This window comes from Camelus dromedarius, chromosome 16 (assembly GCF_036321535.1).
Source record: "Camelus dromedarius isolate mCamDro1 chromosome 16, mCamDro1.pat, whole genome shotgun sequence".
Lineage (NCBI taxonomy): Eukaryota > Metazoa > Chordata > Mammalia > Artiodactyla > Camelidae > Camelus > Camelus dromedarius.
Window position 1 is genome coordinate 33,616,542 of NC_087451.1, and position 22,314 is coordinate 33,638,855.

Sequence of the window (22,314 nt, forward strand, 5' to 3'; positions counted from 1 at the left end):
GATGTGGGAAAGAAGGACCATCCAAGACAGGTCACCTGCCCAAGTCCTTCTTACACCCACTCCGGCTCGGCCTCGGGGCCGGCTCCTCCCCTCCCTCTCGGTTCCAGTAGAAGTCTGGGATGGAATCTGTGGCCCAGGCGGCGTCGACCCTGGGGGCTTCCCTCTCCCGAGGCACTGGATCCGGGAGGAGGGAGCGGAAACGCCCCAGGGCGGGGTTATTGGCTTCGGCTCGGGACGGGGAAGAGCCTTAGGAGGGCCTCGTGCAAGGCCCCCGGGGTTAGTCGCGCTCCAGACCTTGGGAGCCCCAAGTTTAGAGGGGCGCGGATCTGGGTCGGAGCGCAGGGTGGCGGGGGCGCCCCGGGACCCCACCGACCCCGGTCCTAGCCGGCCTTTCGGCCCAAGCCGCCCCGCATCAAGATCCCCAAGTTTCAGGCTTTCAGATTTGAACCGAGGAGGCCGAGCGGCCGGGCCGAGGTTCCCAAGCGCCATTGGCTGCGGCGGCGCCGTGACATCAGCGCGGAGCGGTGCGGGGGGCGGGGTGCGGGAGGAGCCTGGAAGGGGAGTGTCCGAACGGCTCCCGGCCCTGAAAGCCCGAGAGTGAGAGGGAAACGGACGCTGGCGCTGACATGGGCCGCCAGCCCCGGCGCCTCGCGGAGCCCACGGAGGGGAGAGCGCAGCCGCTCCAGCCCGGCGCTCGCGTCTCTGGGCATCCAGGTAGGCGACGGGCATCTGCTTCTGGCCGTGACAGCACCGGAGCCCTGAGGGGCCTGGGTGGGCTTGGCTTGGGGGCCTCGAGCCAACCTGTGGGGCAAAGGATTGAAAAAGCCGCGACTGAGGCAGTGGGGCGGGAAGCAGGGCTCAGCCCCCGACTCCTGCGCCCGCTCCCGGGTGGCAGGGCTGGGGCTGGGGCACGTGCGGGGCGGCTCGGGTTCCTGGGACCGGGGCCAAGCACCCTGTGTCCGAGCAGAGCGGGCCGGGGAGGAGGAGGTGGCAGAGAGCCGGGTGAAGCCTCGCTCCCAATCGATTTCCTCTCCCCAGACTGCGATTCGCTGGTTGGGCCCTGGGCACTGCTGGGGGTAGGGCTGAAGGTGGGGTGAGAGGGGGGACCCGGCTTTGAAAGGTCCACCCCTTTGCCTGGGATTGGGGTGTGTGTAGCCGTGGGCAGGAGCACAACAATCGGCAGCGCGCGACTCGCGGTCTCCCCGAGGGGGGCGTGTGTGCACAGAGTTCTCCATGAATAAGAGCCGAATTATTCGCCCGTAGTGGCAGGGGCGTGTACACACACTCTCGGCGCTCGTACACACACTGCAGCACACGCCACCCAATGTCACCGGGCCGGGGAAAAGAGAGGCAAGGAGCTGTCTGGAAGGGAATGGCCGAGGGAACAAATACTCTCCGCCCCCCTCCCCCCGAGCCCTTTCCTCCCCGCCAGGCACCCGCCCCGTGCGCCCGCCTCCTCGGAAGACCCGGAGGCCGCGGCGGGGAGAGGCCGAGGCGCCCCTCGGCGGGGTGGGGCCCGGGCGAGCTGGCGGCTCCTTCCGAGCCCGGGAGGGGGCTACGCGCGGAGCCCGCGCGCGGGGTGCGCCCTGGGCAAAGCGCTCCTGACCTGGCCGCAAGCCGGGAGCGGTTGGTTAATGATTTAATCACCCGCTTGGGGCGGTGGAACTTCGATCGGCCGTCCCTAGCCCCGCCCCCTCCCTGGAGCGCCCCTAGTCGGGACGCAAAACTGCCCCCTGCCCCGGGTGCGTCCCCTGTGAGCCACTCTGCGGGTCGGGGCGCTGCGGGTGAGTGCCGGCCGGCCGGCCGGGAGAGCTGGGCGGGAATCCGGAGCGAGAGCTGGAGGGCTGAGGCTGGGCGGGCTTCCTGGGAGAGGACTGAGCCCAAGCCGGGCGTGTGAATGTGAATATGTGTGTGTGTGTGTGTCTGTGTGTGTCTGGGGGAGGGGTGCTCTCTGCTAACTCAAACCAGATTCCTTGTTTCCTGATGAGACACTGCAGCCTGAGCTTTGGAAGTTTTCTTTTTCTCCCTGGGAGAATGGAGGGGAAATACAATGCTTTTTCCATTTTTGTCACCCCTTGCAATCTGACCGGCTCCCACGGCCCTTGGCTGCGTCCACGGTGCCTATTCTTTGCTCCTCTATCTGAGCAGTTGAACCGGGAAAGGGTCCTAGAGCTGTGTGAAGCCCCCTGCTCCTCTGGGGGGATTAGGGTGCGCGAGGGGGAACCTCCCTCATCCTTACCCCCAGCGGCCATCCGGACCAGAGAAAGCTTTCCCCATCCAGCCAGCGTAAACAATGAGAGGCCCGGTTACAGGAGGGCCTCCAGCAATGCAACTTCTTTGCGCAGTCTGGGCTTCTAATAACTCCCCACCCCCTCCGCCCCCTTTCTGAGGCCGGGGTGGAGGAGGGGACCACCGGCAGGATGGACTGAATTTTAAGAGAACAAAGAACAGGGCACAAAGGAAGGGGGAAGCGGAGCTGTGGATTTCCCCCAGAAACGGGGAGTTTGCTGCACCCGGGCTGGGCCCAGCCCAGCCTCTAGGTGGCCTCAGGGCTCCCGAAGCAGTAATGGGGCACCCACTTGACTTGGGAGGCTTCATCCCTGGGGGGTGGCTAGGACCCTGTGTGAGTGTGGGGGTGCCATGTGGGTTCCAGCTTTCCTCAGTTCCCCTGTGTGAGCTGCTCATGTGACTGCTTAGTGTGGTTTATCTCCTCCGAACTTGGACTTTGCCCCTCCACTCCTTGAGGACAGCTGCTCCTTCCCACAGATGGGGGTTCAGTGAACCTTGGGAGATATCCGAGCAGATTCTCCTGATCTTCCCATGGATCCCAGTGACCCCTTCAGGGACTGGGAAGGGGCCAGTGTGATAAAATGACTCTGCTCCCAAGAGGCGGTGTTTTGGGGTCTCAGCCCCTTTGCCATCTATCTGAGTTCCTGGATGACCTGTAGCTCACATGACGCCCCCCCCCCCCAGCTCAGGTCTCTGCTTTGAGTACTCCTTCTGTTTTTCTGGGATTTCCACCTTTCTCTTTCTTGACCCCTCTTCCATTTTCCTCACATCTCTTCCACATGCCCACTCACCGATGCTCATTCCAATGTGATGTACGTCCGCACCCTGCTTCCTTCTGTCCTGCTGCTTTGTGGAACCTGACAGTCCAGCCCCAGGACTGGAGACCAGGGAGCCCCGAGCACGTTAGAGTCTACAAGGTGGGGTTGGTGCAAGGGGTGGGCAGATGTTGACCTAGGAGAGGGGCCTTACAAATCAGGAGCTTTCCCAGAAGGGCTCTGGTTGGCTCTGGTTCAGAGAGTCTAACCGCCTCCACCTTTGGAGTGGTTGATTGATTTCTGTGGCCAGGACGGGCTGTGCCCAGGTGTGGCAGGCACAGTGTTTGAAATCGGCTGCCTCTCTCTCTCTCTCTGCCCTGCCCCCACTCCCCTGGTCTGGAAAGTGGGAGTAGAGGGCTCAGAGGCCAGAACTGCTGTGGGGGCAGTGACTCCAGCCTCCAGTGGCAGGATGTTCTGCAGGCCCAGAGGATCTTGTCCCAGTGGGGGGTGGGAGGAGTCTGTCCCTTGGAGGAACAGGATCTGGGTTGATGCCAGAGATAAGGCTTGGAGGCGGAGGGAGAGGGGTTGAGCAATCCCGCCCTGGAAGCTATGAGAGCTGACCCGATCCTTGGTCCCCTGACCTATGACTGGAGGCTTTTTCTCAACCTTGGGAAAAAGAACCGAACACTGGATCCCACTGACCAGAGTGTCTTGAAGGCCAGTTCTGGCCAGCACCTCTGGGGCATTCTGCAAAGATGGACCCCCACCAGCCCGCTCTGGACAGGGGACAAGGTGGTCGTGCTGGGAGGGCGTGATTGGATGAGGCTCTTTGCTGGCAGGGTGTTGAGAAGGGAGTTTAGCCACTGGTATCCCACATCCCCTCTCACTGTGTCCCTGAAGCTCTTGCTTAAAATACAAGGAGCCTTGGGTTCCTTCCAGTAATGTACATGAGTCTCCCCCGGGCACCGCCAGCTTGCAGCTCAGGGCTCCAGGCCAGGGTGGCAGCGCTGACATCCAGAGCTCTCCTTTGCCAGATACAGGGCCCCTCACTGGCGGTCTCCACTCAGCCTCCCAGCTGCGAAATGGTCTCCCTTCTGGAGAGGGCACATTGGGATATCTTCATGAATGAAAACTTATACCTCTTGCCTAGCCTGTAAGAAACCACAGGCATTCCCCACCTCGTTCTTTCATCCCAGGGGCTGAGGGCATCTGCAAAGCCACAGTGCCAGGGCCAGAAAGATCTCTGGGGCTGTATTTGGGGACAGCACCCGTTGCTCAGCCAGGGCCGCTCAGACCACCATCTTCTGCTCTGACCATCGGGGTGACGGCTGGTGTCAGCAGGGCTGCTTCCAGCCTCCCTGGGAGCATCTCTGGGCTCTCCTTATCCCTGTGTCTGTACAGTTCTGGGGGTAAGTGAATTTGGTCCACAGACCCCAGCTTCAGATCTCCCCAGTGTAACAGTGAAGCCAGGCTCTGCGTTCTGGCATCTGTTCCGTGCCACTCCTTCCTCTCCACACTCAGATTTCCAGTCTGTGCAACTCTTCTCCGTTCCTCAGAATATTGCCCTTGGCCCTGGCGCATCAGAAGGAACCCCTGTGTTCCCGCTGCCCTTGGGGTTTAAGGCTCAATCAAATCGTGGGAGTAGGGAGCTGGAGGGGGCACAGAAGATCCTCCCTGGGGCTGGCAGTTTAACTTGTGGACACCTCTACTGAGAATCAGGTTAGGTCCAAAGGACTAGACTCTATTTTGGAGGGGACTGATCATGTTGAGATTTTGTGCATTATTTGTTGCTGGTAGCATCCCAGGTCCCCCAGACTCCTAAGTTCTCTAACCTTCATCCAGGAGAGGAAGGGGAGGGCTTTCTCTTTTCCCACCTCCAACTCGACCACCTACATTGAACTGAAATAAGAAAGAGCTGAAGTCCTGTCTGAGACCAGCCAGGCTCCTCCTCCTGCATCATTAAAGGTTGAAACACAAAGAAGGGAGAAGGGAAGGCAGGTGAGGAAAGAGACCTCATCTCAGGGCTGTGTGACCCCACTGCTGATCAGGACTACAGTCCATCTCTGGGCTTCAGAAGCCAGGAGGACACCCCGCCCCCCAGCAACAGTTCACCCCCCACCCCACCAAGGACTTTGAAAGGGGTCAGCCCCGGAGTCTTGTGGATTAGGTGTCCTCAGGTGATAAGGAAGTTGGGTGTCCCAGGTTAATAATGAACTTGGGGAGTGACAGTGGCCAGAGTGTCACCGGGATGCTGAAATTCTCCTCCCACCTTTCAAGGTGTAGACATCTTGCAGTTGCTGAGAGAGAACACGTTACAGCGTCATCTTCATGGCAAACACCCCTTACACATCATTGCGGAAGGGCTTTACCTCTGTTAGCTTGTTTAATCCTCACAATAGTGCTGGGAAGTATGTAATATTATCCATCACTGGGAAGGCTAATGGGGAAGCTGAGGCGCAAGTTACTTGCCCAGTGCGGCCCGCTGGCTCAGAACCAGGGAGTCCAGCTCCAGGGTCCATGCTGTTCACCCCCATGCTGCACCATCCATCCAGCAGGGCCAAGATGGAAGATTCACCAGCCTGCTCTGGAGTGAGACCAGATGCCCTGGCTCCCTCTGGGGACCCAGGGGTGTCCTCTGACTCCCCACCCCTTGGCTGAGCACTCCGCTCTCAGAAGTGAAGTGAAACCAAACAAGGTCGGGCGATCTGATTTCAAGCCCAGCCGCTTCCTTTGGAGGCCCCAGTGGGAGGGAGGAGCCATGGGGCCCCCACCAGGCACCCCTTTTCCTCTCCAGGCTCTTCCCTCTGTGGCGGGAGCTGGGTGGCAGGGACACACACACACACACACACACACACACACACGTCTCCAGGAAGAGCCCTGTAAATGAGCAAAGTTGCCAAATGCCCTTGAGTTGCTGGCTCCTCGAGTCTTGGCTCCGGAGCTGTTGCTTCCTGTCACTCCCTGGTCATGGCTCACCCCTGTCCCTTCCTGAGCTGGTGTGACGCCCGGGCAGTGAGGGGGCCTCCTCTCCTTCCCTGTACCGTGCCTTCACGGCATCCCGCCTGCTGGAGCACAGGCTTCCGGGATGAAGAGGGAGGTGGAGGCAGAGACAGATGGAGGAGCAGAGTGGAGAGAGAGGCGTATCCCCAGCCTGGAGGAGCAGAACTCCCCGGCAGGATGGACTTCCCACAGGGGCCCCAGGGTCTGTATTTCCCAGGATTTATTTCTACTTTTTCTGGAGTGGTGGGGGATGGGGAGCCGGGACAAGGGGTATTTTAACCTGAAATTCTATGCAAAACCATTCATCTGTGGGTGTTCATACATCCATAACCTTCATCAGATCTCAGAGTCCTGTGCCATACTTATAAAGCTCCCCTGACACACCTTAGTGGGTCAAGTGGAAAAAGCGCAGGGTTCAGAAAAAGCCCAGGTCAGGCAGACTCGGACAGCTCTGTCCGTAGTAGCTATGTGACTCAGGTGATGCACTGAACCCTTAAGCCTCAGTTTCCTTATCTGCGAGATGGAGACATTGATGAGAACTCCTTGGGACTGGCGGGAAGAGTACGTGTGATGAGGTTTTCCAGATGCCAAGGACAGTGTTATTACTTGTTCCAAAAAGGAGTGGGGCAGTTTAATCAAAATAAAGCAGCTATCTTGGTACAAAGTAAAAGCTTAATTATATTAGTGCCCTTCCTCAGACTCCCTCCGTGAGCCCTGATCCAGGGAAGGCATATCTGCCTGTGGTCCACGGGTGGGGTATCATTCTGCACTCTTTAAGCTAGACTGGACCTTTTCTATATTTTTCCAGCAATCAAGGGGTAAATTATCCAAGCTACAGGGTGTTTTCCCACAACTCAGCCTGGCTGAGTGACTGGTATCATTTTCCTAAAACTGTAAGAAGTGTAAATTCTCTTAAGATGATTGAGAATACCTGTATGAGTCCAATGGCAAGCACCATGATTAATGGGAATACCCCAGGAACAGTGCAGTCAATAGGAATGTGATGTCAGGTACACGTAGCTTTCAGTTTCCCAGCAGCCACACTTAAAAAACTGCCGACCCATGAAACTGATTTTAATATGTTATATTTAAGCCAGTATATCCAAAATGCTGTCACTTTGCCATGTAGTCATAAAAATATTTAAAAATCATATTTTCTTTTCTAAAACTCATTCAAATTATTTATTTATTATCATTCCTTTTTTGGAGGGGGGAGGTGATTAGGTTTATTTATTTTTTTAACAGAGATACTGGGGATTGAACCCAGGGCCTCATGCATGCTAAGCATGTGCTCTACCATTGAGCTATACCCTCCCCCATAAAAAATGTTAATGAGATATTTTACTTTTTTTTTTTTTTTTTTTTTTTTTTTTGATACAAGGCCTTCAAAATCCAGGGTGTATTTTACACCTACAGGACATTTCAATCTGGCTAAAGTTCATAAACACTTATAATTTGGATTTCATAAAATTTACAGTTGAAAAAGATTCACTCAAGGTGTTTTAAACATACTTAGGTTTTCCAATAACTGAAGCAAGCATCAGTTTTCCATGTAAAATAATGAAAATGAAATAAAATTAAAAATTCAGTTCCTTAGAGGCACTAGCCACATTTCAAGCACTCGGCAGCCTGATGGGATTAGCGGCTACTGTACTGGATGACCTAGGTTGGGAACATCCCTGTAAATGCCAGGAACAGAGATCTTCACTGTCAGTAATAGTGTTCAACATTATGTTGGCAATTGTAGCAAGTATAACAAGATAAGGAATGGAGGAGGCAGAATTATTATTAGTTGCAGATGATGGGCTGGTCTACTTGCAAAGCCCAGGAGATTTAATCGCATGGATGCTGAGGGTGTGTAAGACAGCACAAGCTTAGTAGGGTGGCCATTAAATAGATAATAAATTTTAAAATTGTAGCTTTTCCTTGTACCGGCTCTAACCAGTCAGAAGATACAGCTGTGCAGAAGGGCAGAGTACAAAATCCATTCCCAACAGGAGACCATAAAATAACTCAGAATAAACATGACAAGATGTGTGTAAGACTCGTAGGAAGAAAAACCACAAACTCCATTAAGTTTTGAATAAATGGATATAAAGACATCTTGTTGTGATAATGTCGGTTCTTCCCCAATTAATTTATTGTTTGCTTTCAATTCCAATGTAATTCCATCAGGATTTCTTTTGGAACTTTAGGAAATGTTTCTAAAGTCCACCTGGAAGACAAACTGCTTTAGAAAAGCCAAGGAAATTTTAGAAAAAAGTGAAAGTAGGAATATTATCCAACTGGATACTCAGAACCTATTTTACAGAGTGACAGAGTACACTTACCTGGGTTACGGATGAACCAAGGCCAGTGAGCATAAAAGGAAGCCTGGAGATAGATCCGTGGGTGGGTGGAATCTATACGTAAAGAATTTAATATCTGATTAAGGTAGCATTTGATTTCTTTACTCATATTTTATGACAATTTTATACGAAATCAGTAACTAATTATTGTTACATTTTAATGTATTATCTATTTTGAATGACCCACAATTTTATAAGCCACACACATCTTTAGTGAATTTCTTTTTAGTATTCTTTGCCATGAGTAGTTTTTATTTATCATGTTACCTGGTAGTTTTAGAAGAAGTGGATAGTATCATAAAATGTGGGAATGGGGACTGTCTTTGCTTCATTAGTATAAAAGCTGGAAATCATAAAATAGATTTGACCTTGTGAAAATTAATAAGCACTCTATGGAAAAAACCAAAATTACCACATTGTAAATGGGCTTTTGATATATTTGTGGAAATATTTGCAAAATACAGTCAAAATCTTAATAGCTTTAATATTGAAAGTCATAAAACCCATTGAAAAAGGTGAAGCCCCTTCCCACACCCCCGCCCCAAAAATGGACAAAAGGCTTCAACAAGCAATTCACAAAAGAAAGCATACACGTGCCAACAGTGCTTTTTAAATGTTTACCCTCTGAGGTAATCAGAGAAAAGCAAATTAGACGTTTGTGAGGACGGCGGTGGTGGTGACTGTTTTTGTTGGTTTCAGTTCAGCTGAAGAAACAGTAAGGCCTGATGCTGGACACTGTCATCGCCGTTGGTGAGGCTGTAACTTGCCAAAACCTTCTGGAGAACAAGTTAACAATAAGAAACAGAAGTAATTTGACTCACTTAGAAGTTTGTATCCTCCGGAAATAAGGACTTGTGCAGACTTAGCTGGAAGGTTATTTGTGACAGTGTTTGAACAAAACTGAAACAAGTTAGCATCCATCAGTGGCCCGCTGGATGTGAAGTTTAGGATATTAGGAGTTAATCTAAGATGATGTAGCGCTATTTATTAACATGTAACTTTTTTCACTCGAATGTGAACAATGGTTGGCTTTATCCATCTACAATGGAAAATGCTGCTTGTGTAAAAAAGAACAAAAATGTCTAAATCAGCACTATCTCACAGAAGTAGCATGCACGTCCCTTACGTAATTTACAGTTTTAATAGATAGATTATAAAAAGTAAAAAAGAGGTGACATGAACATTTTATTGAACCCACTATATTCCAAATATCATTCTAATATGTAATCAATATAAAAAAATAAGCTGTTTTGCATTCTTTTGTTATCCTGAGGCTTTGAAGTCCTGTGGATGTTGCATCCTCTAGCACATGTCGATTTGGACATTTCAAGCCTTGCATCTCGAGTCCCCATTTCATGCTCCATAGCATGGTGACTGCCATATTGGACGGTGCAGGCATAAATTACTTAATAACCCCTAGAGAGGCAGCAGAAGGTGGAAGTCAGTGAGTTCTGGTGTGGACTACACGTCGTTCACCCTGTGAGCCCCGCTCTGAAAAGAGCCTCGCGTCCTGATTACCTGGGGTGGGTTCATCGCCCTCCCCAGTAATACTGCTCTCACCCTGCCCCGAAGCAGGAATGCCTGGGGAGTGCGCAGTGGCTGCTCGCCGCTGTGGAAGGCATGTAGTGAAACTGGGGCTTTGCCACTTTCCCTTCCTTCCAGGAAGAAGCCAGCAGTCAGAGGATGTTTATCTCCAGGAAATGGGATGTGCCCAAGTGTGGCTGGGCAGTGGTACCCTTGGGCCAATGAGCCCAGAGTCTTGACTGGCCGGCAGGCTGGGAAGTTGGAACAAGCACACAGCCAATCTTTGGGGGAGAGATTGGGTCGAGGTTCTGGTCTTCCTTCTTGGCAACTGGAACCACCAGGAAACGACAAGATAGAGATTGGGAAACATTTGTACTGGGTCCACTGTTAAATATGCTGGGGGAGCCCTGGCTTCTGTACTGGGTGGTCCTCCCCACCTCTCACCTCCCAGGGAGTCAGAACATTGGGAGGGTCCTCAGAGCAGGAAGCAGGATGCGATCTTGAGTAAGAAGGAGCCCGTATGAATCATCCCCGGGAGCAGATCTCTGATGGGGGAGTCAGTCTTGGTCCTAGGGTCGTTCTTGGATAAACAGCCTCCCTATTCCCATCCCACCTCCAAGGTCTGCTAGAAAGGGTTCAAACCACCGTTTAGTAGTTAGGAGAGTGAGCAAGGGCATTCATTCCATCTGAGCCTCAGTTTCTCTTTTCTGGAAAATGGGGCCAATCGTGACACCCTCCTTGCAGGGTTCGGGGCATAAATTTACGATGTCGCAGCACAATGCCTACATGAGGCAGGCACCCAGTAAATGGGAACTGCTGACAGCATTGCTATTTCTGCACACGGCTTGGTGGTCTGCCAGTTGCTGGAGCACTGGGCGGGGTGGGGGGCTGTCCCTGTGTCCCGCCCCTTCTCATTTGCTCTGCTCTTTTGTAGTCATCAGTAGAGCTGAGCTGGGACTATGGAAGCAGCAGAAACAGAACCTTCACCTGCCAGAGCATCTTGGATAGGATGTGGCTGTGGGATCACCCATGTGGGAGTCTGGCCTCTAGCCTAGGGCTTCAGTGTCACTGGAAACTGGCCAGTCTCTGGGGATGGGGGTGAGGGTGGCGGTGGGGGTAGTTTGTTCTCATCTGCTCAGTTGAGGGGCTCAAGCATCAGGAAGCAGCTGTTGGGGGGCGAGTTCTTTTGGGAGAGTCCTCAGCTCTCCTGTTTCCCCTGCCACCAGCTTTTATAGATGGCCCACTTCGTCCTCCCAGACAGCTGAAAAATAAAACAAGGTCATAATCAACATGTCCAGCCGGGGGAGATGCAGATTTAGCGGGAGAGAGAGGAAGCGAACAGACATTCACGGGAGATTCTGGGATATGAGAACCTGTGGCCTGAGCCCCACTCTCCCCCCACCCCTGCCCCCGGCGGCAGCTGCTGGACTCGGAGAACTTGATCGTTCTAAGCTGGTTTTGAAATTAAGATTTTTTCCTTAAGCCTTTGATGCTGTGGGATTTTTATTATTATTGTTATCAAAACAGTCCTACCACATTAAAGGAAACTTAAAAAAAAAAAAGAAAGAAAAGAAAGAAGGCTGTTTTCCACTCAAGCCTGACATCACTCCTTCATTCTCTGTGTGCCCTTCTGCCTTTATTCACCCATGCGTGTGCGTAGTCTGTGATCACTGTGTCTAAACTAGTATAAGTTCTGCCCTTTTCTTCCCTTCTGTTTGATGCCATTTAGAAAAAGTTTTCCACGTTGTAGGTACACGCTCTTTGCACCTGCAGGATGATCTGTTGAGTGAGTGGTTTTCTCAACCATTTTCTTATTGTTGGGTATCAGGTGGGTTCCAGTCTCTTGCTATTATGAACAAGGCTTTGATGAATATCTGTGTTTGGGATCTTTTGCAGCTTTGAAATTATTCCACAGGGTAGGTTTCCCACTGTGGCGATGCCTGAATCATGCGTGACTTACAGCCATTATTTAAAGAACCTGCACAGTTGCCCACCCTGTCCTGGGATTTGACTCTGAGCTGCTCTTGGGCCAGGGTTTTGTACCTCCCTCCCTGCCAGGTGGCATCTAGTACCTGCTGTTCGGTGGGAGGGAAGTTCTTCCTTCCCCAGCTCAAGGGGGGCAAGATGGTAACAGACACAAGAGGGTGTGGCCCGGCGCCTGGCAGTGAGTCATCCATCCTGTTATCTGGGAAGGACCTTTAGAGGTAGGGAGACAGGAGACCTGGGCACCACTGCCACCACCTGGGTCCCTCACCAGCTCCACGGCCTTGGGCAAGTACTTCTTTCCGCCCCCATAACCCAATCAAGGCCACCAGGTTGGATAATCTCTGGGATGTCCCCCATCGCTCAGTCTTGGAATCTCTAAAATTGCAGGCGCCATGGGTGCCTCAGTGGGAGTTGTGTGACACTGGGCGCTGAATTGTAGCACCCCTAGGGGTGTGCAAGAGAAATCACCGGGATGTGGGAGGAAAACACCAGAACTCCCATATAGTATATAGACTTTCTTTTTTTTTCAAAAGAAGGAAAACTAGAGCTTATTCTTCTATTCATGAATTGACAACAGCCACGTAGGTAAACCTATAAAAAATATACACATGTGGATGTGTATACACGCACACGAGTGAATTACATGCCCCAGGTTTTGGTGTGCTAAGGCCCCCACACTTTGGGTCGCGCATGGTTGTTTCAGTGGCTGGAGCCCTGGTGTGGGAATAAAGCCTTGGCTTCAATCCATGACCTAGGGCAAGTCTCTTAATTTAGTCTCTCCATCTCTGCGGGTATGGTTGCCGGGTTGCTCCACGCCCACGTATTTTAAGGCCATGTTTGACACAGATCCACCAGTGGTACAGGAGTTAGCATCGTGATATTTCATGTCCCCATCCTGGCTCTTCTTATTTTTTATTTTTAATTTCATTGTGGCTCTTCGGGCTCCAATCATTTGAAGACAGGGGTTCTTAATGTCCTGGTGCAAACAGCACGCTTTCAAATACAGAGAGGGCTTTTGGCAGTGTTTGTGAAGGAGCTAAGATTGCGAATGCACTAAAGTCAGCTAAGATGACCACACAGCCCTCTCTAAAGTTCCTCCTGTTCTGTGTAGCTCTGTCCCAGAACACCCACAGTCCTCATGCGCTCCCTGTGCTGCCCCCCAGCTATTGGGATAAAACAGCCTTCTGCCTTCACTGGGGCTTCTTATCTTCGCAGGATGAGGCTGGTGAGCATTCCAGAAAGTGCTGGATCTTTCTCTGGCCACAGAAGCCGGAGCCCCTCACCTCTTACGGCGTCGTGGCCCATGTTACACGGCGTTCCTTGCATGATCCCCTCCAGCATGTGGCTCCAGCTGACCAATGTTGTGTAGCAGAAGGCGTCCCCTGTTTGGGCAAAGTCAAGTTCCTCCTGGTGGCAGGTTGCTGATTGCACCCCTGGCCTGCCAGGTGAGACCCACCCCCGGAAAAGGATGCCTGGGCTCGAGGTGGCTCCTCGAAGGCCCGGTTCCCTTTCGATTCTGCCCTCCCTCTACCCCATCTGGGCCCTCAGCAGCTGCTGGTGTCTCTACCTCCAAACCCTGCCCCAAATGTGCCCCGCTCTGTCCACCTCCTTAACCACACCTTCATCCTGGCCCCCCTCCTCTTTGCTCTGAATTCTTGCTTTCCTTTCTCCATGCCTCCAATCCAGCCGCCACAGGAACCTCCAAACACACAGACTGGATGACTTCCTGCTTAGAAAGGCCCCCTTTGGCACCTAGAACACCATTCAAATTCCCACCTAGTCTTCCTGGGAGGGCCCTGTGTGACCTGGCCCCTGACTTTCATTTTGTTCCTCAAGCACAAGCTTGTTCCTACCTCAGGGCCTTTGCATGTGCTGTTCCGGCTGCTGGAATGTTCTTGGCATGCCTAGTTCCTTCTCATTATTCAGTTCTCAGCTGCCTCTTCCTCAGGGGGGCGTCCCGCAGGCCCATAACTCCCACACTCACTCGCACCGCCCCCCCCCCCCCCATTTCCCTCTTGACACTGAGGACTGCGAGACACTGTTCTATTTGCATGTTTACAGCCCTGTTCCCAACCCACCCACACCTGTACTACAAGTGCGCCCCGGGAAGGCAGGGCTTTCCACACTGTTATTTTCACTGCTCTGTCTCCAGGGCCTAGAAGAGTTGTGGGAAATTGGTGGGTGTGTAGTAAGCCAATGAATGAATGAGTGAGTAAATGAACGAAGTCTCTTGTACCCAATCCAAGCCACAGCTGAAGTCATCTGGGGTCGAATGCCCCCTTCTGTCTGGCCGCATTGCTCAGAGCTGGAGTCGGGTGGGTGGTTAGGAGGGGAGGTGATGGGGGAGTGGCTGCCCAGGGGCAGTGGGCGGCGAAGCGTGTGCGCTCTGTGTACTGGGGTGAGCTTACAGGTCAGCTGCAAAGCGGGAGGATGGTCTGGCTGCCCCAGGAGGTCGCAGGTCTGTCTCAGAGCCGTTGGGCTGGCTGATGTGGGAGGGCCGTGCTCTGTACGGCAGCGCATGGAATGAGGGAGGGGTCCCGGCCAGGGCTGTTCTCTCTTGTCCCAGGAGCAGAGCTGGTGTGGTAGTGTCCATCCAACCAGGGTCCTGGCCTCTCCGGGGAGGGCTAGTTGCCCCTGCCTTAGAGGAATGCTCTGTGGTCAGTGGGCCAAGGGCAGAGGGAACTGATTCCACCAGCGGCAGGGGAGTCCGGGACAGATGCGAGTTGCTGCTCCACCTTCCTTCGCTCTGCCAGGAGAGTGGGATGTAGCTTCTGGGGTGGGGTTGCCCACCCAGGGCAGGGTGAGGGGAGTGGCTGCCCTGTCGTCTGGCCAGCAGCCTATTTTAGCCACTTCCCTGGAGCTGAGTCATTGTGCTTAGCAACGCCCCCTCCCAGAGCCACAGCCCCTTTGGCACAGTCCCCTTCCGGGCGGGCACTCAGGCCTCCCAAGCTGCCCCCAGGACAGGTCCAGGCCACCTGCTTGGACTTATATTCAGAATTCTATCTCCTCACCCCCAAATCGCTTTCTGTTCAAAGCTTAGGGTGATGGTGTCACTAAGGGGCCATAAAACCAAGGACTTCAAACCACTCAGTGAGTGAACTCCTGCCAGCCCTGAGCCTGGCCTGGCCATCTGAGCTCTAGCTGTCGCCCCACCCCCGCCCCCTCATCCCCCGACCCAGGACTGCCGGGTCCTGCAGCCTTTCCTTGCTGGGCAGCGGGACCAGCAGGTGACAATGTCTGGGTCCCAACTCTCAGGGCTCGGGACTTTTTCATGCTGGTTGTTGAAGATGGTTTGGTTTTTCACAGGCCACAAAGCCTCCTTCCTGCCCCCAGGGAGTGAGACCACAGCACTGGCCAGACCTGCCCCACCTTCCTGGGGTGTGGGGCTGTGCGGGGTCCTGGCGAACTTGGGGCTGGCCTAGGGACTTTCCTGCGGGCCCCTCTTATCCTGGTCTCTGGTCTTACCCTTGAAAATGAGCTAGAAGCGGGGTTAATGGGATGGTGGGACCCTCCTGTGCTGTAGCCGTGACGGCCAGGATACCTGGTCCCTTGGGTGGCCACAGGCTTCTGCACCGTCTCTGCTGAGTCCTGGGCAGCCGGCCTGTGGTTTTGCTTTCTCTTTGATGAGCACTTAAGATCGGGGAAACCACAGTGCCTGACATTGCTCACTGGGTCTGGGGATTCCTGCCGTTACTCTGAAACCCTTATGCAACTCCGGAGGCCCATGCCACTGATCCCACAGTTCTGGTCCTTTATGGCCCCTCTCCTCCCCTTTTTCCTTTCTTCTCTTTTCTTTTTTTCTTTTTTGTTTCTTTGGTTTTTGTTTACCCAGGGAACAGTACGTGTCTCATTGTCCCATGTGTGTTGTCGCTCCAGGGAAAGGGTTCCCAGCCCGGGGCAGGTTTGCCCCCAGGGGACATGTGGGATATCTGGAGACGCTGGCTGTCACACCTGGGGTGGGGGGAATGCTACTGGCATCTAGGAGGCAGAGGCCAGGGGTGCCATCCAACATCTGACACCGTGCAGGACAGCCCCCACAACGCAGAACGGTCTGGCTCAAGGTGCCAGCCGTGTCAGGTAACACAAGAAGCTTCCTGAGGCAGCACCCAGGCGTCTCCTCTCTCTAGACTCTCCCAGCCAGAAGTGGGGGGGGGGGGGTTGTGATTGGTAACTGACCAGAGAGGCCGCCCACCAGAGGCCAGAGAGCAGCCTGGTGTGGAGCGAAAAGAGCACTGGACCAGGAGACTGGCTTCGAGCCCCGCTCTGCCCTTCGGCACATAAATCTGGAAAAGCCACTTTGCTTCAGGAAACCTGTTTTCTCATCTGGAAAACGAAAGAGCTGCATTGGGTGTCCCTTCCCTACCAGCTCTTTGAGATCCCAGAGTTCTGTGAGCAGAGCCACGAGCCGAGTTGCAGGCAGGTTGAGAACCTGGACCCTTTCTTTCTGTTCTTACCTCACTGCCCTGGTGGCAGTGGAAGCCCGAGGGTTTCTTCAGTTCCAAGAGTCCCTTAGAAACCTGGTTTGATTTCTTTCAGTGCCAAACATGCCTGAGGCTGACTCCATCCTCCTTTTCTCTTGTTTAGCCAAAGAGAGTTTCCCTCAGAGTTTGGCCTGGGAGCCTGTGGCTGGCCCAGGGGGTCACATACGGTGACTCTCTCCTGAGCAGTGTTGAGAGGATGACACTGAGGCCAGTAGTTTTCCTGTGTCTAGCTTAGGGGTCAGCCCGAATGCGGCCCACCACTTGTTTTTATAAATAAAGTTTTATTGGGACACAGCTACACCCATTTGTTTCCATACAGTCTTCTGCTTTCCTATTACTGCTCAGACAGTTGAGTAGCTGTGACCAAGACCGTATCAGCCGTGAAGATGAAAATCTTTGCTGTCCGGACCTTTATGGAAAATGTTTGCCAGGTGCTAGTCTAGCTGTTCCGTGTCTGATTATTTGGAGGTTAGATCCTGGCTGTGGGCAGGACTGAGGGGCCAGGTTAGGGGTAGGGGAGGCGAACTTTCAAAAGAGTTCAATGGGGATAAGGAGGAGAGTGAGGAGAGGGAGCCGAGTGACCGTGATGGGTCATCTCCAGGACTTCCAGGGCAGTCCTCACCTGACTCAGCCCAGCCCAGGTCACCCCCGGTGCCTGGCTCCCACCGCCCGCCCCAGAGAACTTTGTTTGCTGGACTGACCGGTGGTATGACTGTCTGGGGGTGGGGGGGAGCACGTGCTGGGGGAACCATCAGACTGGGCGTCAGCATCTGGACAAGAAACAAGGAAGGAGAGCATGGGGAGGGGGTTAGAGGGCAAAAGAGGTCAGGCTGGGAGCCCTGGAGTCTGGCTGCAGGCTGAAGTGATGACGACGGCACTGTCACTGGGCTTGGGAAGGCAGAAAGGGAGCCACCCAGGGTCTGGGCTAGGGTTGGGGGTCGGGGTGGGAGTAGGAGGGAGGTGTTTGAGGACCGACTGCACCACGTACTGCCAGACAGGATTCAGTGGTGAACAGCCCCGATGGAACCCTCCGGAAGCTCACAGTCCAGTGGGAAGATAACAGTCCAGCCGCAGGGATAGAACAATGTAGCCAGTGCCTGCCAGGAGCAGGGCATCCAAAGTGCTGGGGGTCAGGCCGGGAGGACTCCCCCGGGCTGGAGAAGGTTTCCCGGGAGAAAGGGCATCTCAGCTGGACCCTGGAGGATGCTGGGTGAGCCAGGTGACAGGCATTCCAGCAGGGACCTGCGTGTGTCCAGTCCGGGAGACAAGCTCAGGGCCGGGGCAGAGTGTGAGCTTGAGAGAGCGGCGAGGAGGGAGGCAGGGACCGATAGCTGGATCGGGGATCTGCTTTGGGGAGTCCTGGGCATGTTTTGTTTTAGTTAAAAGGTGAAGGGTGGTTGAAGGGGAAAAGGAAGCAGGGCCAGGTGGGATGTGGTGGCCTAGCTTGGGGGAGGATAGGGGGTGTGGAAGAAACCTGGTGGGGCATGATGGGTTGAGCTTTGCAACGGGAAGTGTGGGCCTGGAATGAGGGGGCCATTGAGAGCTGTGCTCTTAGCAGGACTGGTGGCCCAGCACCACCCCTCACCCACCTCTCCCCACCCTGCTCTGCCCTGCGCTGCTGGGTTTAGCATTTGGGGCAGGTCCTCCTAAGGGAAACAGGCTGGTTTGGCTTCCACGCTGGACTTCAATTTGGCCCTTCCCAGGAGCTGCATGGGTGGTCTACTTCAAGCTTTCAGAGCTCTCCTGGGCTCCCCTCTGATGTTCTTTGGTTCAGGTTAAGCCCCCGGGGGTCTGCAGTTTCCAGGGGGGCCCCCGGCCATCTAGGGACTAGTCCCTGCCTCCCTGCATTGCTAGTGACTAAGAAAATGCGGAGTTTCCCAATCTTGGTCTCTGAGAGGTGGGGGGCATGGATCCTTGGCAAAGAGCTTGGGGCCCCACGGTGGAGCTGTTGCAGGCGGGAACCTCACTTTCAGGACACCTGGCAAGGACTGGAAGGCTGGGGAGCTGGTTCTGTGGGTCCCAGCAGCCCCACCCTAATTCTGATTCAGAGAGTGAGTCGGGCTGCCCACAGCTGTGGAGGTGCCAGGCTGCATCTCCCTGGGGCCTGTCCTGTCCTCCCCTCCTCTGAGTACTGTGACTCAGCTTGAGGTGTCCACTAACTTCACAGGGATTGAGGTCAGACAGCAGGAAGAACTTACAGCATGTCTCCAGATTGGTTGTTCATGGGAGTCAAGTCTCTCCCTAGTCTGCTGCGCACCTCCACATCTTTCGATTTCAGTGTGGCTGCGGTCCCTCTAGCAATGTCCTGGTTTGGGGAGGGAAGGTGGTGCCAGGTGAGGAGACATTGTCCTGCAGAAGAAAGAAGCTCTTTCTCTCTCAAGTCTCAGGGAAAGCACGTCTGCGGCTACCTGAACTGCAGAGGGCACTCCCCTAACCCGGGAGCCTGTGCGTGAGGAAATAGGCAGGGTTAGGAAATTGATTGCTGGCTTATTTCATAGCATTTCATTTTGGTAGGAGAGCAGGTGGGCTTTTGTGCCAGGTTAACCCTTTACCTGCTGTTCTCTTCTTGCAGCCCTATGATCTTCTCCTTATCACTCTCTCCACCCGCCGGACTTCAGATCTGACCCCAGATCCGCCTGCTGCCTCGGGAGGGCCCCCCTCCCCTCCCCTCCGGCAAGATGCCGATCCTCAAGCAGCTGGTGTCCAGCTCAGTGCACTCCAAGCGCCGCTCCCGGGTGGACCTCACGGCCGAGATGATCAGTGCCCCGCTGGGCGACTTCCGCCACACCATGCACGTGGGCCGGGCGGGGGACGCCTTTGGGGACACCTCCTTTCTCAACAGCAAGGCTGGTGAGCTGGATGGTGAGTCCGTGGACGAGCCGGCCTCCTCCTCGTCCTCCAAACGCAGCCTCCTGTCGCGGAAGTTCCGGGGCAGCAAGCGGTCACAGTCGGTGACCAGAGGGGACCGAGAGCAGAGAGACATGCTGGGCTCCCTGCGGGACTCGGCCCTCTTTGTCAAGAACGCCATGTCCCTGCCCCAGCTGAATGAGAAGGAGGCCGCGGAGAAGGGCTCCAGCAAGCTGCCCAAGAGCCTGTCGTCCAGCCCTGTGAAGAAGGGGAGTGCCGGGGAGGGCGGCCCCGAGGAGGTGGGCGTGGAGGAGGCCTTGCCCCGGCGGAACGGGGCGGCCGCCCCCCACTCCCCCGACCCCCTCCTTGACGAGCAGGCCTTTGGGGACCTGACGGATCTGCCCATCATGCCCAAGGCCGGCTTCGGGCTGAAGCACGCTGAGTCCATCATGTCCTTCCACATCGACCTGGGGCCCTCCATGCTGGGCGACGTCCTCAGCATCATGGACAAGGAGGAGTGGGAACCAGAGGAGGAGGAAGATGGTGGTTACCACGGTGATGATGACCCAGCAGGCAGTCCCACACAGGCTCCCCTGTCTGTGGCGGCAGCCCCTCCCCTGGGGAGGCAGGAAGGCGAGGGGGGCTCGGACTTGCCCCCGCTGTCCTCTCGCGCCTTGCAGGATGAGGGGTGGGCGGCGGCGGCCCCCAGCCCTGGCTCGGCCCGCAGCTTGGGCAGCCACACCACGCGGGACAGCAGCTCCCTGTCCAGCTGCACCTCAGGTGTCCTGGAGGAGCGCAGCCCTGCCTTCCGGGGGCCAGATAGGGCCCGGGCCACTCTCCCCAGGCAGCCCGACACCGAGTTCTCCTTCATGGACGAGGAGGAGGAGGATGAGATCCGGGTGTGAGGTGGGCTGGAAGTGGGGGCTCCACGCTCTTGGCTTCATCTCCTCCCTGCCCCCAGCCACACAAGGGCAGCCAAGAGCCTGGCTTGGGGCCACAGACCCTGGACCTCGTTGAATGGCGTTGGCCCAGCCTGTGGGCCCAAGGAGAGTGACTTGGGGAGCTGGCTTGGGCGCCTGACTTCTTTGCACACCCTGCCCTGCCCGAACTCTGTAGGATGGGGCTGTGTTCTCACAGCAGGAACGAGCTTTCCTCTCCCGGCCTCCCTTTCCTCCACCTTGGCCTCAAGTGGACGCCAGATGTCACCCTGAGTTCCTGCCGTGTGCAGCAGTAGTGGGGCAGCCAGGGGCTACGGACATTTAACTCTTTTCTCCTGGCATTTCTGTCGTGTGGGGCCTGCCGCGGTCAATGCATGTGACAGGTCACCAGTCCTGGCCCCTCCCTCCTCCCTCCCTGGCGCCACTTGGGGAGCCCCTTGGAGGAAAGCCGGACGGACTGTGTACACTAAACATGACCCCTCCCCGGGGGAAGGGAACAGGATGCAGAATGGAAGGAAGGCCCCTGGGCTTCTTGAATGTTCAAGAAGGGGCCCTTCCAGGATGACACTAGGAAGCAGGCTGGGGCCCTCGCGCGGTCTCTGTGGGTTGGTTTGTTCTTGTTCTGTTTAAATCCTTCTAGAACACTATCAGGAACGGTGTTAGCAGACCCGCCACCAGAAGGAAAACCTTTTAGAAAACCTTTATACTAAGCGCTTCCAGACTTTACTTAGAACTACATGGGGGGGGGTGTGTCTGTGCGTATATGTCCTCGCCCCCACCCCCTTAGCTGTTAACGACGGAAGGCAGCCAGAGTAGAACATTTCTGGAAAATGATTTTTTTTTTTAAAAAAAAAGTCATTCCCATAGGGAGATAAGAGCTCTCTTTTGACTGGGTTGTTCCCCACCCTCCCCCACCCCGGGACTGACTACTTCCTCTTCCTTCCTCCGGCCTCTGCCAGCTGCGCCCCCTTCCCCACTTCTGAGTCAATGGCCCTGAGGGGACAGCGTTAGCAACAAAACAAAACAACAGAATGCGGAGTTAAATGAGGATCTCAGACCTGCAGAGGCTAAAATTTTTAAGTGTAAGTATGCCCCGTGCCCTATTTGGGACATACTTACACTAACGAATGATTCATGGTCCTTGTGAAATTCAGATTTCTCTCTGCATCCTCGTAACGTTGCCAGGGTTAATGGATTGTTTTTCTGTCCTAGGAACCGGCCTCCTGTCCCCTTGTAGCCAGTGGAGGGAAGGGGACAGACAGAAGTGCCACAGGACCCGGCCAGGGCCTGGGGGTGTAGCTGCTTTAGCCTCCCTGTTTTTTTTTTTTTAACCAGATCCTGACTCAGACACTAGCTTAGTTCCTGGTTCGAGTGCCCCATTGGTGCTCCAGTAGCGTAGCTCCCTCTCTGGGGGAGGAATCGAAGGGTTGCAGCCCCCGCCAGCTGCCCTTGAAACCCATCGAGACAGTGGTCAGTTCCAGATTCTAAACTGTAAATTTTTTTTCCATGAAAATGTTAAAACAGCAAGGAAACATTAAAAAAAAAAAAAAGCCCTACAGCACAGCTGGTGTCTATCTCTGCTTCTGGGTTGGGGGGTGTCATTTTAGGACGTGACAGGGTTGGGCAGGGGTGAGGGTGTGGATTGTGGGTCCTGGGGCTCCCTGAGCCCCCAACGCATGGTCTCAGGGGCCCCAGATGGCTTCTCTTGTGTCCTGCTCCTCCTCTCCAGCCTCCAGAAGGACGAGGCCTCATATGCCCATCTGTCTGGGCAGGCCCTTGGGGGCTCTGGGATTTCGTGCCCTGACTGCCACTTACCAGTTGGGGACCCTCGGGCACTTAGTCACTTAGCTGTTTTGTGTTTCATTCTCCACATCTGCTAATTGGGAATCCTGCAGGGATTGGAGGGCTGGGCTGCAGGCACAGTCACCGCAGTGGTGCCTGCAAAGCTGTTATTAAACCTTGGAAGGTGCCTGACCTCCCCCCGTGGGAGCTGTGGCCACCAGGACTACACGGCGGGTGGGCGCTGCGGGCCAGGAAAGGGGCCGCCCTCCCTCCTCTCCTCCTTTTTATTACCATCTGACCTGGAGAATCAGCTTACAGGGGGTGTGGTCTCAGTTCAGCCTCAAGGCCCCATGAGGTAGACTCT

General features: G+C 54.7%; 1 protein-coding gene across 2 annotated transcripts; it reads left to right on the forward strand.

Moving 5' to 3' along the window:
* Positions 1 to 503: 503 nt before the first annotated feature.
* On the forward strand, positions 504 to 21,724 carry CDC42EP4 (CDC42 effector protein 4). 2 transcript variants are annotated; one of them, XM_010997996.3, is made up of 2 exons: positions 504 to 714; positions 18,956 to 21,724. In XM_010997996.3, the coding sequence occupies exon 2, from the start codon at positions 19,062 to 19,064 to the stop codon at positions 20,133 to 20,135; it is 1,074 nt and encodes a 357-aa protein (XP_010996298.2). In that variant the 5' UTR covers positions 504 to 714; positions 18,956 to 19,061; the 3' UTR covers positions 20,136 to 21,724. The 2 variants fall into 2 exon arrangements, with proteins under 2 accessions (XP_010996298.2, XP_064351658.1); XM_064495588.1 differs by lacking the exon at positions 504 to 714 and adding an exon at positions 1,653 to 1,784.
* Positions 21,725 to 22,314: the final 590 nt, after the last annotated feature.